The sequence below is a fragment of the Hypanus sabinus genome, chromosome 30 (assembly GCF_030144855.1).
Source record: "Hypanus sabinus isolate sHypSab1 chromosome 30, sHypSab1.hap1, whole genome shotgun sequence".
In the NCBI taxonomy this organism is placed as follows: domain Eukaryota; kingdom Metazoa; phylum Chordata; class Chondrichthyes; order Myliobatiformes; family Dasyatidae; genus Hypanus; species Hypanus sabinus.
The window spans coordinates 40487212-40503535 of record NC_082735.1 but is presented as its reverse complement, the minus strand read 5'-3'; the positions used below and the strand labels follow the sequence as shown (position 1 = coordinate 40503535).

Sequence of the window (16324 nt, the reverse complement as noted above, 5' to 3'; positions counted from 1 at the left end):
ACTTGTGGGCTGCACAGCACAATCCTCACTGATTTGATCTGACACAAATGATGCATTTCACTGTATTTTTTGATGTACATGTAACACATAGAACTAATCATAAATTCAAGAGATTCGGCAGATGCTGGAAATCTTGAGCAACGCATACAAAATACTGGAGGAATTCAGCAGGTCAGTAGCATCTATGGAGGGGAATAAAGAATCAATATTCATCAGGACCAGGGAGGAAGGGAAAAGAAGCCAGACTAGGAAGGTGCGGGAAGTGGAAGGAGTACAAGCTGGTAGACCAGGTGATGTGGAAATGAGTGAGTGGGGGAGGGAAGGTTGATGAAGGGTTTCAGCCTGAAATGCCAATCATTTATTCCCCTCCATAGATGCTGCTTGGCTTGCTGAATTCCTCAAGCATTTTGTGTATGTTGTTCAAGCTGTGAGTTGGAGAAGTTTATAGAAGGAATTCCAGAGCTTGAGAGGCCCACCAAGAAGAGATGTGACCAGCAAAAGGGCAGCCACATGAAAATCTGCTACTCCCCCACCCCCATCTCCACACCCACTTTTTATATATTGTGAAGAGTGACAGCTCTTATGGATTAGTAATCCAGCAGCCAGGTTTAATAATCAGGGATGAAAAGTTCTAATTCCATCATTGAACTGGAGAATCTAAATCCAGTTCATTAAATGAACCCCATCATGGGTACAAGCCTCTGTAGTATCCAAGATATCTTCAAGAAGCGGTGCTTTAGGAAGACAGCACCATCAATAAGGATCCCCACCACCTAGGACATGCCCACTTTTCATTATTACTGTAGGGAAGGAGGTAATTTAACTATTTAATTTACATGTATATGTTCAGTAAGTCTGTTTTTTTTCTATGTTTATCATGTATTGCATTATATTGCTGCCACAAAGTTAACAAATTTTATGACACATGCCCGTGAAATTAAACCTGATTCTGATTCTGAATCTTGAATGAAAAGTCTGTATTGGTTATGGTGACCATGAAACCACTGGCTATAACAAACCTCCTTCAGTAATACCAGTAAGGGAAGGGAATTTGATAACCTTATCTCATCACAATTATATGTGACTCTGGGCTCACTGGCTCTGCCTGGCAATTAAAGATGGACAGTGGATGCTGACTTTGCCAGCAATGTCCAAACAGAAAGGCATAGGATGAGGACAACTACTTATAGTTAGTAGCTGGGTATCAAATCTGGTTGACAAGGTGGCCCAATGTAAATTATAGTGATGCTTGGAACATTACCGCACAGTACAGACCTTTCAGCTCACAAAGTTGTGCTAACCTTTTAAACTACTCTTAGATATATTTAATTCTTCCTACCGACAAAGCCCTCCATTTTCTAAATCGATGGAAAAATGGAATAAAACCATAAGATCCCATTTACCTTTCCTAAATGGGTCACTAAAATAGATGCAGACAAATTAATTGAAAGCTAATTAGGCAAATTTAGTTTTGTCTGAAGTGTCTTGAGATAATTTTATAATTGAAGTATAACTATGACAAAGGTTGTGTGATGTGTTTTGGAGAGTACTATACTCACTGTTGTAATGAAGGAAAACGTGACTCAGTTTGCACACAAGTAATGTGAAACCGCTCTGTGATTGTGACCAGACATTCCTTTTCTTTGATATTGGTTGAGGGGTAAATATTGACCTTGAACCCTGGTGGAACCACCCTGCTTTTTCTCAAAGTGGTGTGCTGAATACTTTGAGCAGACTGGACCTCAGTTCAATCCTTTAATGTAAGGTAGCAATTCCAGTAGTCCAGCACTCACTCAGAGTTGCACAAAAGAGTCAGCATGCACACTCACTGATCACTTTGCCTCCTGTACCTAAATAAAGTGGCCACTGGGTGTATGTTCATGGTCTTCTGCTCTGTAGCCTATTCTCTACAAGATTCAATGTGTTGTGCATACAGAGACTCTCTTCTACGCACCACTGATGTTACAAGTGGTTATTTGAGTTACTGCCACGTTCCTGTTAACTTGACCCAGTCTGCCCATTCTCCATTGACCTTCCTCATGAGCAAAGCACTTTCACCCGCAGAACTGGTCACTAGATGTTTTTTTGTTTGTCACACTATTCTCTGTGAACTCTAAAGACTGTTGCACATGAAAATCCCAGGAGATCAGCAGTTTCTGAGACACTCAGACCACCCCATCTGGAACCAACAATCATTCCACAGTCAAAGTCACTTGGATCCATTCCTTCCTCATTCTGATGTTTAGTCTGAACAACTGAACCTCTTGACCATATCTGCAAGCTTTTATGCATTGAATTGTTGCCACATGATTAGCTTATTAGAATTTTGAATTAATGAGCAGATGTACCCGGAGTGTATTTTGTTATGTGTCTCAGTGGGAGTTACCTTCTGATCTGGCAGGAGTGATACCCACTGAGCCATGGCTTTTAACATAACTCCTTCACCCCACTGAAGCACCTTGCCCACTTTAAGGTTTGATCACACAATCCATGGCAGGTGCAAAGATTAAAGATACCATTCAGCCACAATGTCGACAAGAAGTAGAACAGGCTTGAGGGGTCTGAATAGACCATCACATTCCTGTGTTTCCATAGACTGTAACTACAGTACACCATCCCACAGTGTGAGCAGAGCTGATTGATTCTGAGCAAGCACGTGGGGATTTGTATGGTGCCATAAAGAAATAAACTGAAAATCTCAGAATATATTTTTGAAAGTTAATATTGAGTTTCCAGTTGATAGACCTTTTTGGAATACTTGGCAGGCTGGAAGCAAGACCCGGACAGATGTTTCAGGGAAATTTGTCTTTAACCTGAAGGAGCTTCCTGCTCGAATACAAGGTATTTTGTACTGGTTATATTAATTGAGTGGATCATCTGACCTTTCTAGATCAATCATTTTCTTTGGCAGTTCTGTAATTACAGAAAAATCTATGAGTATCCATAGATCTGTGGATTCTCAGAAATAAGTGGAAATGCTTGATGTGCATAACTGCAAAACTGCAATTTTCCAACTCAATTGCAGTTAGGATGCTTCTCCCTGTAATCAAAGGTGATTTCAACATTGTCCTTAACTCCCTGACTCATGCTTGTTACAGCAGATATGCCGAGGAAGTAACCTACAATAACATAGCTGGAGATCTGGTCTCATTGTAAGCCACAAGCACAAAGAAAGAACAATAATGCATTTATGTAATACCATTACACCACCCTGAGATACTTTAAACTCAGTATAGCTACTGTTAAATACTGGGAAAAGGGCAGTCATTTTGTTCTCTGCAAGGTCTAAACCTTTCAGATTGTAACTCAGTCCAGCCTGGGCAAAATAATAATTGTGTAATCATCACCCCGATGAAGATGGAAGAGTTTGTCATCGAAGCAGTTATAATTGATACCTGTACCCTGCTAGAAGCCCGAGAAGTGTTTATTCATCATATACACCAGGAAAATACTGGATCCTTTGTGTAATCCTCGTTTGTGCTGAAGTTGTTTGAAGAGTAAACAGAGGCAACAGATCGGCACAAAGGAAACTCCCTGAATATTGTAGTCTTCCACACCTAGCTGAGTGGACAGATAAGACCTTAGTTTCTTTCTTTAATCAAGTGTTTTGATCATAACCTATTGGTGTCTCCCCCTTTGGATTGCTATGTATTTTTCTTCTCTGGAATAAAGGGAATTACAGAGGTATGAGAGAGGAGTTGACCAAAATTGATTGGAAAAGAACACTGGCAGGGATAATGGCAGAGCAGCAATGCCTGGAATTTCTGGAAGCTATTCTGACAGCACAGGATTTCTACATCCCGAAGAGGAAGAAGCATTCTAAGCAAAAGATGGCACAGCCATGGATAACAAGAGAAGTCAAAGCTAATATAAAAACCTAAGAGAGGTCATATAATAGAACAAAAATTAGTGGGGAGTTTGAAGATTGGGAAGCTTTTAAAAACCAACAGAAGGCAACTAAAAAAAAGTCATTAAGAAGGTAAAGATGGAATACAGAAGTATGCTAGCCAATAATATTAGGATACTAAAGTTTTCTTCAAATGCATAAAAGGGTAAAAGAGAGGCGAGAGTTGACATTAGACATCTGGAATGCGATGCTGGAGGGGTAGTAATAGGGAGCAATGAAATGGTGGATAAACTCAATAATTATTTTGTGTGAGTCTTCACTGTGGAAGACACTAGCAGTATGGTGGAAGTTCCAGGTGTCAGGGAGCATGAAGTGTATGAAGTTACCATAACTAGAGAAAAGGTTCTTGGGAAACTGAAATTTTAAGTGAGATAGGTCACCTGGTCTAAATGGTGTACACCCCAGGGTTCTGAAAGAGATGGCTGAAGATCATGGAGGCATTAATAATGATCTTTCAAGAATCACTTGATTCTGGAATGTTTCCAGAAGAGAAGAAAATTGCAAATGTAACTGCACTCTTCAAAAACAGAGAGAGACAGGAGAAAGGGAACTGTAGGGCATTTCATCTGACCTCAGTGGTTGAGAAGACGTTGGAGTCAATTATTAAGGATGAGGTTTCAGGGTACATGGAGGCACATAATAAAGTAGCCCATAGTCAGCATGGATTCCTCATGGAAAATTTTGCCTGATACAGCCTCAGAATAGAAAGGTATCATTTAGAATGAAGATGAGGAGGAATTTCTTGAGCCAAAGAGTGGTGAACCTATAGAATTCTTTGCAACAGGCAGTTGTGGAGGCCAAGTCCTTACGTATATTTAAGGCAGAGGTTGATAGATTCTTGATTGGTCAGGGCACGAAGGGATATGAGGAGAAGGTAGACGAATTGGGGCTAAGAAGAAAATTGGATCAGCCATGACAAAATGGCGGAATAGATTCGATCGACCAAATGGACTAATTCTGTTCCTATATCTTATGGTCTTATGGTAAAGCTTATTGAGCTCATTCCTATAATAGCCATTTTATAAAATAAAAATAAAAAGATTTTTGAATGAGATTGAAATTGAATGGAAAGTAGCACACTGCTGCATGTAGGTTTTGTTCCATTTCTTTGCAAAACAAGAGCTAAGGACCACTGTGAATATATGAGAGTTCCCAATAATTCATTCAGGAAATTCAGGGGTAACTGCCTGCCCAGAGAGTAGTTAGAATGTGAAAACCTCTCTTATAGTTGGAACGAGTGATGTTAAAGCACTGTAAGTAAAAGAGAGGAAGGAATGGAAAGGTTTGCATTATGGGGTTCAGTGAAAAGTGAGGCTATGCTAAGCATTTACACTGGTCCGGTCCTGAGATTAATATTCTATTTGCATGTTATAAATACTGCAAGGAAGTTGACACACTTTTCCAATCCTGATGGTTTATTTGTCAGCCTTATTTCCTGGATCAGATTGGGATGAATGACCTTGTACCTGTCATGTAAATTTTTTGTAATATTCTTCATCTATTGAGTGTCATATCTCAGAATGATTGTTGCAGGGTGAACCTTCCACGTGGAAGGTACCAGAGAAGTTGTGAGAAAGCCTTTTTGTGCAAAAAGGAAATCTCCGTGCTCTATGGAAGAAAGTGTGACTTTACATACCAGTGTAAATGGAGTTGGTAACATTTTGCATAACACTCAGGAGCAGAATTAATCCACTTGACCCATTCCATCATGGCTGATTTATTATCCCTCTCAACTTCATTCTCCTGCCTTCTCCCCAAACCTTTGATGTCCTTACTAATCAAGAACTTATCAACCTCCACTTTAAATATTCCCCATGACTTGGCCTCCACAACACTCTGTGGAAATGACTCCAATGAGTACAATCCCAGAGCTGTCAAATGTTCCTCATATATTAATCCTTTTGTTCCTGGAATCAGCATGATTACATTGTCCTTATATTCTAGTCCACTTGCAATGAACACTAAGATTGCATTTGCCTTCATTACCCAACCTGCAAGGGAATCCTGCATTAGCACTCACAAGTCCCTTTACACCATAGGTTTTTAAATTTTCTCTCCATTTAGAAAATAGTCTACACCTTTATTCCTTCTATCAAAGTCCATGACTATACACTTCCCTACACTATTCTTCATCCGCCTCTTCTTTGTCCATTCTCCAAATCTATCTACATAACTCGGCAGACTTCCTACTTCCTCAATGATACTTGTCCCTCCACTTACGTTCATGACATCAGTCTCCAACCTGATGTCGTGAACATCGATTTCTTGAACTTCCGGTAATTGCACCACCCCCTTCACCATTCCCCATTCCTGTTTTCCTCTCTCACCTGATCTGCCCATCACTTCCCTCTGATGCTTCACCCCTTCCCTTTCTTCCGTGTTTTTCTATACTCTCCTATCAAAGTCCCTCTTCTCCAGCCCTTTATCTCTTTCACCAATCAACTAACCCCTCAGCTCTTTACCCACTTCCCCTTCCCTGGTTTCACCTATCATCTGCCACCTCGTTCTTCTTTATCCCCGCCCCCCCCCCACCTTCTTTCACTGACTTCTCCCTTTCCAGTCCTGATGAAGGGTCGAGGCCCAAAACATTGACTGTTTATTTTTTTCCATAGATGCTGCCTGACCTGCTGAGTTCCTCCAGCATTTTGTGTGTATTGCTTTGGATATCCAGCATCTGCAGATCTTCTTGTGTTTGTAATACCTCATTCAGAATTCTAGTATGCGGCCCATTTAGTATCAGTGACTTGTTCTCTTTCAGACCTTTCATCTTCCCTTAGTAGTAGCAACAACGCTCAGTTCTGTGCCCTAACAGTCTAATTTCTGGTATTCTGCTAGTGTCTTTCACAGTGAAGACAGACACACAATGCTTATTAAGTTTGTTCACCATTTCTTTGCCTCCTGTTACCACGTCTCCAACGTCATGTTCCAATGGTCCAAACTCCACTCTCACCTCTCTACCCTTTAGATATTTGAACAAACTTATGATATCCTCTTTTATATTGTTGGGTAGCTTCACTTCATAATTCAACCTTTCTCTTATTATTAGTTGCCTTCTGTTGGTTTTAAAAAGCTTCCCAATCCTCTAGCTTCCCTCTAATTTTTGCTCTTTAATATGCCCTCTCATTTACTTTTATGTTCCCTTTGACTTTTCTTGTCAGCCAGGGTTATGTCATCCTCCTTTTGGAATACTTCTTCATCTTTGAGATGCATCTATCCTGCACCTTCCAAATTGTCTGCAGAAACATCAGCCATTGCCTCTCTGCCGTCATCCCTACTAGTGACCCCTTCCAATCAACTTTGGCCAGCTCCCCCCTCAGGCCCATGTAATTCCCTTTATTCACCATAATACTGATACATCTGACTTCATCTTCTCCCTCTCAAACTGCAAGATGAATTCTATTATATTATGATCACTGCTTCCTAAGAGTTCATTTTTCTAAAACTCCCTAATCAAATTTGGTTTATTACACAAAACCCAATACAGAATTTCCTGTCCCTTAGTGGGCTCAACCACAAGCTGCTCTAAAAAACCATCTTGTAGGCATTCTACAAATCCCCTGTCTTGAGATACAGCACCTACTTGATTTTCCCAATATTCCTGCATATTGAAATCCCCCATGACTATTGTAATATTGCCTTTCTAACATGCCTTTTCTATTTCCTGTTGTAATTTGTATCCCACATCCTGGCTACTATTCGGAGACCTGTGCCCAACTCCCACCAGGATGTTTTTACCCTTGCAGTTTCTTAACTCTACCCACAGGGATTCTGCATCCTCTGATCCTAGTCACCTCTTTCTAAGGATTTGATTTCATTTTTTATCAACAGAACTACCCCTCCCCCTCACCTTACCTGCCTCTCCTTTCGATACAATGTATATCCTTGTATGTTAAACTCCTAAATATGATTTTCTTTCAGCCATGACTCAGTAATGTCCACAACTTCATATGTCAATATCTAGTGGTGCTCCAAGATCATCTACCTTGTTCCGTAGACTGCATGCATTCAAGTATAACACCTATAGTCCTGTATTAATCACCCTTTCCAATTTTGCCCCATGTTACACTTAAACTCATCTCATTGACTGCAATTTTGCCCTATCATCTGTTTGTCCTTCTTCACAATCTCCACACTACATCTACTTGTATACCTCAGCCCTGTTGTTCCAGTTCCCACCTCCCTGCCAGTTCAATTTAAACCCTCCCCATCAGCTTCAGAAACCTGCCGCAAAGATATTGGTCCCTCTCGGGTTCAGATGTAACCCATCTCTTTCGTATAGGTCATACCATCGCCAGAAGATCTCCCAATGATCCATAAGTTTGAAACCCTGCCCACTACACTAATTCCTCAGGTAAGCATTCATCTGCCTAATCAACCTATTCTTACCCTCACTGGTGTGTGGCACAGACAGCAGTCCAGAGATTACTACCCCAGAGGTGCTGATTTTCAGTTTTTTACCTAACTCCCTATATTCTCTCTTCAGGACCTCTTTCCATTCCCTATTGATGTCATTGGTAACAATGCGTACCATGACCTCCAGCTGTTCTGTTCACTCTAGCCCTATAGAATGTTGTGGATTTGATATTCCTGACCCTGGCACTTGGGAGGGAAATTACCATGCCTGGTGTCTTTAATCACATCCACAAAATCTCCTATCTTCTCCCTTAAATAAGGAATCTCTTAACACTATAGCACTCATCAGCTCCTCGCTTGCCTTCTGAGCCACAGAGCCAGACGGTGCCAGAGACCTGCTCACTGTGGCTTTCCCCTGCTAAGCACCCCGCCCCCCCACCAATGGTATGCAAAATGGTATACTTATAATTGAGGCGAATGGCCACAGGGATACTCAACATTTGCTGCCTATTCCCTTTCCCTCTACTGACAGTCACCCAGGTACCTGCCCCCTGCAACTTAGGGATGACTGTAGCTCCTGTCTAGCACCTCCTCATTCAAATCATATCAGCCAAATGCCATTAAGCTGCAGCTCCAGTTCCTTAATATGGTTTTAAGGACCTTGGCTGTGTGTGCAAGATTACAACCTTCTCTGCTAACTTTCAATCATGTGGGTCCAGTAAGCCAGACAAAATCTAATTACCAAGCAGGTGTTCAGATTCTTGCAATGTAGAATGGGCCCACAAGCTGAATCGCCATTTCCTATGCTGTACCTTTCTATCTCTCATTCTACATAGTATCTTATTTATTGCTGATAATGGTTTAGGCAGTACAGTATCTCAGGGATTGGCTTAATTTCCAATTGACTAGAATTGTAATTATTTTGATAAGTTGATGAGAGAGGGAAACGACACATACGAATAGTTTATTCATACAACTGTAATATATATGGTTGCCAAGAATTTAGCTCCTTTCGAAATCTGCATTCCACATCACCTAGACCACTAAGCCTTCACTCTGAAGGGTTGGAAGTTAAAACACTGATAAGCTGCAATTGGCAGGGATCCAAGATCCTGGTTGTGGCAAATATACTTATAACAAATCAAGTGTTGAACTGATAGAGGAACTCGTATCAGTCTTTTAGCAACTTACGTCTGCGTTTAACCCCTGTTAACCGCCAGTCTAAGTATAAAGAGAGGGGAAGCCAATGAGAAAGTACCACACCACCATTGTGCTAATACAACCATATTTACTACATGCATTAAGAATACCTTTTATGTGCATTAATCGTGTACATGGCCCCATCCACTTGGACAAGATGGTTGAAAGTATTAATCAGATTTCCCAAGTAACACACACAAAATGCTGGAGGACTTGGCAGGTCAGGCAGCATCTATGAAGAGGAATAAAGAGTCAATGTTTTGGGAAGACCTTACTTCAGGACTGGATAAAGAGTCTTGCACCGAAACATTGATTCTATTCTTCTCCATAGATGCTGCCTGACCTGCTGAGTTCTTCCAGCATTTTGTGTGTTTTATACTGGATTTCCAGCATCTGCAGAATCTCTTGTGTTTAGTTCAATTTCCCTATGATATTGTCTTGTGATGTGAACTCCCTGATGTGCACATGTTTACTTGTCCTTATTGACATCTGTCTGTGCATATAAGCATGTATACATTTGTATGTTTGTGTATTTAATAGCATGCTTCCATCTATGCAGACATTTTATATGTGTGAATTCTGTTTGAACACAGCATTTTAAATTTGTGTGCACAGCCCTGTATGTGTTTATATTTTGTGGGAATAATTTGTATGCACTTGCATGGTCATTATTTTGCGTGTTTTTTTGGAGATGGACATGATTTGTATGTGCTAGTGTGATCATTATTGTGCATAGTTTGTGTGGATATGGGCATGATTTTGTGTATGTATGTGCTGTTATAGATATATTCACTTCTGTGGATTTTGATCTGTGTGTGTATACACATACTTTGTGTATGTGTGTTTATATGCTGAGTTCTACGTAAGATCATGTGTAGTTCCCACACCTCCCCTTCCACACATCTCTGTTAGATAGTTCGGCCAAGCACTTAAAAGGTTGTACTGATGATATACCTGTTTACATGATTGTGTGTATTCAGTCATTCAATGTTGTGAGCAGAAGGATAATCCCCATTGTTGAGAAACAAATAAAACTCTGACCCAGTTTTAAAATTATTTTATATATTTTATTACATTTAAAATATCAAAACATTTATATAAGTATCTAATATCATTCATATTACCTCAATTATAACTGCACTTCAAGTGTAGCTTATGGGTGAATGTGATTTTCCTCCTGAAATGATGTTACATTTTCCCCATCATCTTTAAACAGGGCACACCCGGTAACACTGTTATTCTGAGAGGAGTCAGACTTGTATTCAATGCAGACAGAAGGAAAGAAGATCCTTTTAATCACACTGTTCATCATGGCCCCAATCTAAATTGAAAGTGAGAGTCTCCAATTTAGTTGTGTGAGGAGCTGAGAGCTGTGGTCACACCCTCAAGTTGAATCCTGATTTGTTGGTCTTAGTTTGTGTAGTCAGATTCTGGAGGTGATGGAGATAGACAATAGGCAATAGGTGCAGAAGTAGACCATTCGGCCCTTCGAGCCTGCACCACCATTTTGAGATCATGGTTGATCATCTACTATCAATACCTGGTTCCTGCCTTGACCCCATATCCCTTGATTCCCCTATCCATAAGATACCTATCTAGCTCCTTCTTGAAAGCATCCAGAGAGTTGGCCTCCACTGCCTTCCGAGGCAGTGCATTCCAGACCCCCACAACTCTCTGGGAGAAGAAGTTTTTCCTTAATTCTGTCCTAAATGACCTACCCCTTATTCTCAAACCATGCCCTCTGGTACTGGACTCTCCCAGCATCTGGAACATATTTCCTGCCTCTATCTTGTCCAATCCCTTAATAATCTTATATGTTGCAATCAGATCCCCTCTCAATCTCCTTAATTCCAGCGTGTACAAGCCCAGTCTTTCTAACCTCTCTGCGTAAGACAGTCCTGACATGCCACAGATGTGCGTACCAGTTGTCCATCTTTACCTTGTTCAGTTAGCATGACTGACACCATCTCTGAGATTAAAAACTGAAAGTGACAGAATGACACTTGTTAAGTTTGTGTTTGTCTGAGTGGGATCCTCAGTTAGCATTTCAAGTCAATTATTTTTCTCCCTACTAGTGAGTGTGGTGTGAGAGAGCATCCTGCAGATGAAAAGCAAGTACTGTTACGTTGAATCATAAAATAATAAGAACACTGAAGGAAGCTACTCAACCCATGTCCATACTAGCTGCATTGCCACTACTCTGATTTTCAAGTTCCCACTTGTTTAGATTCTTCCACTCTATGATATCAACGTGTATGGATACCATGGCGTGAACGTAATGAGGAAAACCTACCTGACCCTTAGTAATAACGTCTTTTGTGACTGAGGTCATGTGTGGTGCCAAATGGGAACAATTCCAACATGAACGTTGCAAAAACAATAAAGATGGCTGGTTAAGGCACACTCTGTCTCATCTGCCAAAACTATTGTGTTTTTCTAAAACATTCTCAAGCAATCAAAAAGAAATTCATTTTTAATTAATTGAGACTTATTTAAGCAAAGTAAAAGACAAACAGTTTAAAGCATCTAAGTTATTGCAAGAATCTAAAATTACCAGCATTACCCTTGTACCCTGCAGCTCAGCTGCTGTCACAGCTATTTTCCGTGCAGGTTGTTTTCTCATGTAAGCAGCAAAAAATCTTCACAGTGTCATTTTTCCATGTTGTTGCATTAAAACAGTGACAGCAACTAAATGTCATCAAGTTCAGACCTTCTTTATTTTCACATGTACATGCTGGAACTGCAAACTCACTGACACTCAGCTAGAGAAAAGCCTGCAAACCCAACCCACTGTGTGTTCATACTGAACATTGCTCCTGATTACTCCAGGGGTTACTTTATTGGAAGTGGCAGTGAGCATTCAGCAAGAGGCATCAAACATAAGTGTACAAACTAAATTACTGAGAGCCCTCCAACTATGAACACCTCGGGCTTCTTGAAAGTAGCCAGTAATCACTTAGAGACAATACACACACATGCTGGAAGAATTCAGTAGGTCAGGCAGCATCTGTGGTGGGAAAGGAAGGGGGCCAGAAGCCAGAATAAGAATATATTTCTATGAGTCACTTGGAGACATTAGGACTGAGTCAGAATCTGGTTGGACTGAGTCTGGATTGGGTCAGACTGAGTCAGAATCTGTGATTACGTAAGGACCAAGGTATTCACCCAGAATATTTCCCAACAACCTCTTTCAAAACAACTTGACTTTTTCTCAGTTTTATTCAGGCCTGCATGCACATTGACACTATTTTCAGGATTATACACTCAGGTACCTTCTGTATGTAATAAGGAGGCCACTGAGTATATGTTTATGTTCTTCTGCTGTTCCAGCCAATCCTGTTGAAGGTTTGATGTGTTGTGCATTCAGAGATGCTCTTCTGCACACCACTGTTGTAATGTGTGGTTATTTGAGTTACTGTTGTTTTCTTGTCACCTTGAACCAGTCTGGCCATTCTCCTCTGATCTCTCTCATTAACAAGGTGTTTTCACTCACTGAATGTTTTTTTTCACACATCATTTTCTTTAAATTCTAGATACTGACTGTTGTGTGTGAAAATCCCAGGAGATTAGCAGTTTCTGAGATACTCAAATCACCCTGAGTAGCACTAATAACTATTCCACAGACAAAGTTGTTTAGATCATATTCATTCACCATTTTAATTTTTGGTCTGAACAACAAATGAATGTCTTGACCATATCTGGATGCTTTTATGCATCGAGTTGCTGCCACATGATTGGCTGATTAAATATTTGCATTAACGAGCAGGTGTACAGGGGTACCTAATAAAGTGGGCACAGAGTGTATATTTCCTTACAATTTAAAAAATATCTACTTTAGCCTAAAAAGTCATTGCCAGCCACAGAGCAACAACACCAACCCCCCCAACCCAGACAGCTCAACACACACGCACTCTTTCTCTCTCCTCTGTAACCTATTCTCCCCACAGTTCCACCAACCTGCCATTCAGCTGAACACCAATTGAAATTTACAATGGCCAATTGACCTTTTAACCATCATCCCTGAATATGTGATAGAAACTCTCAAAGTGCCAGCGAGAACATGGAAACACCACACTGATATCATCAGAGGCCAGGAATGAATCTGGTTCACTGTAACTGCTGAAGTGGCTCTACTAGACACCGTGCTGTCACACCTTATCTGGGACTCTTCTGCAGCTTAACAAAACAATTGACCTCCCTTGCGTTTGTGTGTAGCTTTCCTTGTTGGCATTCTCCAACACAAAACCAGGCATGGCATGGTCACTAACCACAGCTCAGCTCATGGCCTGAGTTGTAAGAATATTATGGGTTCCACTCCAGAAACCCAAGCACAATACCCTAGCTCAGCCTTCCAATGTCCTCAGAGATGCATTTGTACTGTTGAGTTATCCAACCATAGTGGAACAAAGAAAACGATTGAGGGGAGAAATGACAGACTAGATGGGTTGTAGGGCGTTTCTCTACCATAGTGTTCTCTAACGCTATAGAAAGTAAAATTGAATGCTATCTGAAAGTCAAGATATGCACCAAATTGTTCACTTTTATCTGTTCTCATTATAATCCTAAAAAAACTCAACAGAATTGACAAAGGTGATTTCCCTTGTTCAAATCTCTGTTGATATTTAGTTTTCTAAGTGGCCTATTTAATAATAGAATCTATGACACCGCCTGGAGGATGTGCAGTGAAATTTTCTATCTAGTGCCCTGTGCTGCGTGGATCCCTCAGGTAATTTCAGTGAAGGTGCAGAATAAGGAAATTACTGTTTGTTGAATCTTGCTTGAATCTGGCTGCCATCTTTCCCACATTATAACAGTAACTGTATTTTACAAGTAATTCCATGACTGTAAAAGAAAATGGGGTATGCTGGGGTTTTATAAGGCATAACAGCACATTTTTCTTTCACCATTATCGTCCAATAATAATATGATCCAAGTAAAGATTAGGAACCAAATTGAAGATCATCAGCATGTTGACTGGAGCATTCCTCCCTCCCCCCCACCTTGAGCCAATGCACTAGATGGACTTGCAAAGACCTAAGCATATTTGCAGGATAACACCCATGAAATGATAGTTCTAAAATAAACTGATGTGGAATCATTTCAGTGTTAAGGTGAGTGAAGTTATGCACACTCACAGAAAAAGGAAATGAAGCATCTGGCTATTCTGTCATCAGATCACAGCACAACAGTGATCCCAGCTCCATAGATCATCTTACCTCCTACCCAGTGAGTGGAGAGCCACATCACTGCATTAATTTATGAGGCTGTGGTACACATTGTGGAAGGAATTGGTTCATTTGGGGCGTTAACTGAGCAGAGAATGGTCATTTTCAGCCAGGATATAGCTAAGCAGGGCAACTCATGATTTATCTCAACTACACAGCAGGTCTCATCGTTGTTTCTGTTCTTTAGGGAACTTGACGAAGCACATGAAGTCAAAGGCTCACAGTAAAAAGTGCCAGGAGATGGGAGTGACAGTTGCATTAATGGAAGACGTGGAATCTGAAGAAGGTACATTGAGCGCATTTCGTCACTTAACCTGAGCAGGAATCTTTTTCTTTGGGGAGCTTTTATTTTCTGAGGCATTGTGTTTCAAAGCAGGAGTTATTCTTCTTTGTGCATTAACATGGAAGTGAAAGTGTGCTCCTTGATGCATACAGAATGTATTGCAAACCTGCACCCTCTCCTGTAATAATTCTAAGTGCATATGTGCAAGATTGCATTTTGAATTTTGCAATCACAGCATGTATCAAAGAAGAGCAGGGAGACCACAATAACTCCACTTTCAAAAATTCTCGTGCAGTAGCATTTCCAATGGATTTAAATTCAATCTTTAGGAATGTGTATTTAATTTCATTGGAAGAGTAATGGGGAAAGTTTCAGCATAGAAGACAAAACAGGAAACTACCCGGATAGCATCACAATCTCATTCTGCGGTAAAGCACTAAAAGGCATTTCACAGGAGTGTTATTAGTCACCACTTGATTATGAGTTACTCACAACACTAGAAGATCAAAATGGAGAAACATTAAGGTCTGTCTTAAAGATAAAGAAAGGTAAAGTTAGACATAGGAACAACAGTAGACCATTCAGTCCCTTATGTCTACTCAGCCATTCTATCATAGCTAACCTGTCAATCCTATTCTTCTGCCTTCTCTTAATAATCTTTGAGCCTTTACTAATTAAGTACCTATCAACCAACACTCTAGATACACCCATTGACGTGACCTCCATAACGATCTGTTGCAATGAATTCCACAGATTCGCCATCCTTTGGCTAAAGAAATTCCTTCTTATCTTTGTTCTAAAGGAACATTCTTGCATACTGAAGCTGCGCCTTCTGGTCCTAGACTCCCCTACGTTTGGAAACATTCTCAATGTGTCCACTCTATAGGCCTTTCGATATTCGAAAGGTTTCAATGAGATCCCCCCCACTCATTCTAAACTCTAGTGTGTACAGTCCCAGAGCCATTAAGTGTTCCTCATATGTTAACTCTTTCATTCCCAGGATTATTTTTGTGACCCTTATCTGAACCCTCCCAAATGCCAGCACATCCTTTCTTAGACAAGGGCCCAAAACTTCTCACAATACTCCAAATGCAGCCTGACCAATGCCTTATAAAGCCTGCTTATAGATTTTTCTATTTAGCCTGCTTAGCCGAATATTCCTTAATTTGTTCAGTTGTTCAATTTGTATAATAAATAATGATCTTATGATGTTTTACTAAATTAAAGTTACTATCTGAATACAGGACATTGTTGAATCTGAAATATTTAAGCACTTTGTACTGTGAAATGGTTAATGATTCTTCCTTGCACATCATGGATAATTCCCATGAGTGAAAAACTGTGCTGGTAATTAAC

The 16324-nt window shown here is 40.4% G+C and overlaps 1 protein-coding gene across 10 annotated transcripts in view; it reads left to right on the top strand.

Annotated features, from left to right (window-relative positions):
* LOC132383606 (transcription factor HIVEP3) overlaps nt 1–16324 on the top strand; it is a 764495-nt gene that overhangs the window by 723666 nt on the left and 24505 nt on the right. For all 10 annotated transcript variants that reach the window (XM_059954798.1, XM_059954801.1, XM_059954802.1 and 7 more), the window contains one exon: nt 14873–14971. In XM_059954798.1, coding sequence (XP_059810781.1) covers nt 14873–14971 — 99 coding nt within the window. The remainder of the gene's footprint in view (nt 1–14872; nt 14972–16324) is intronic.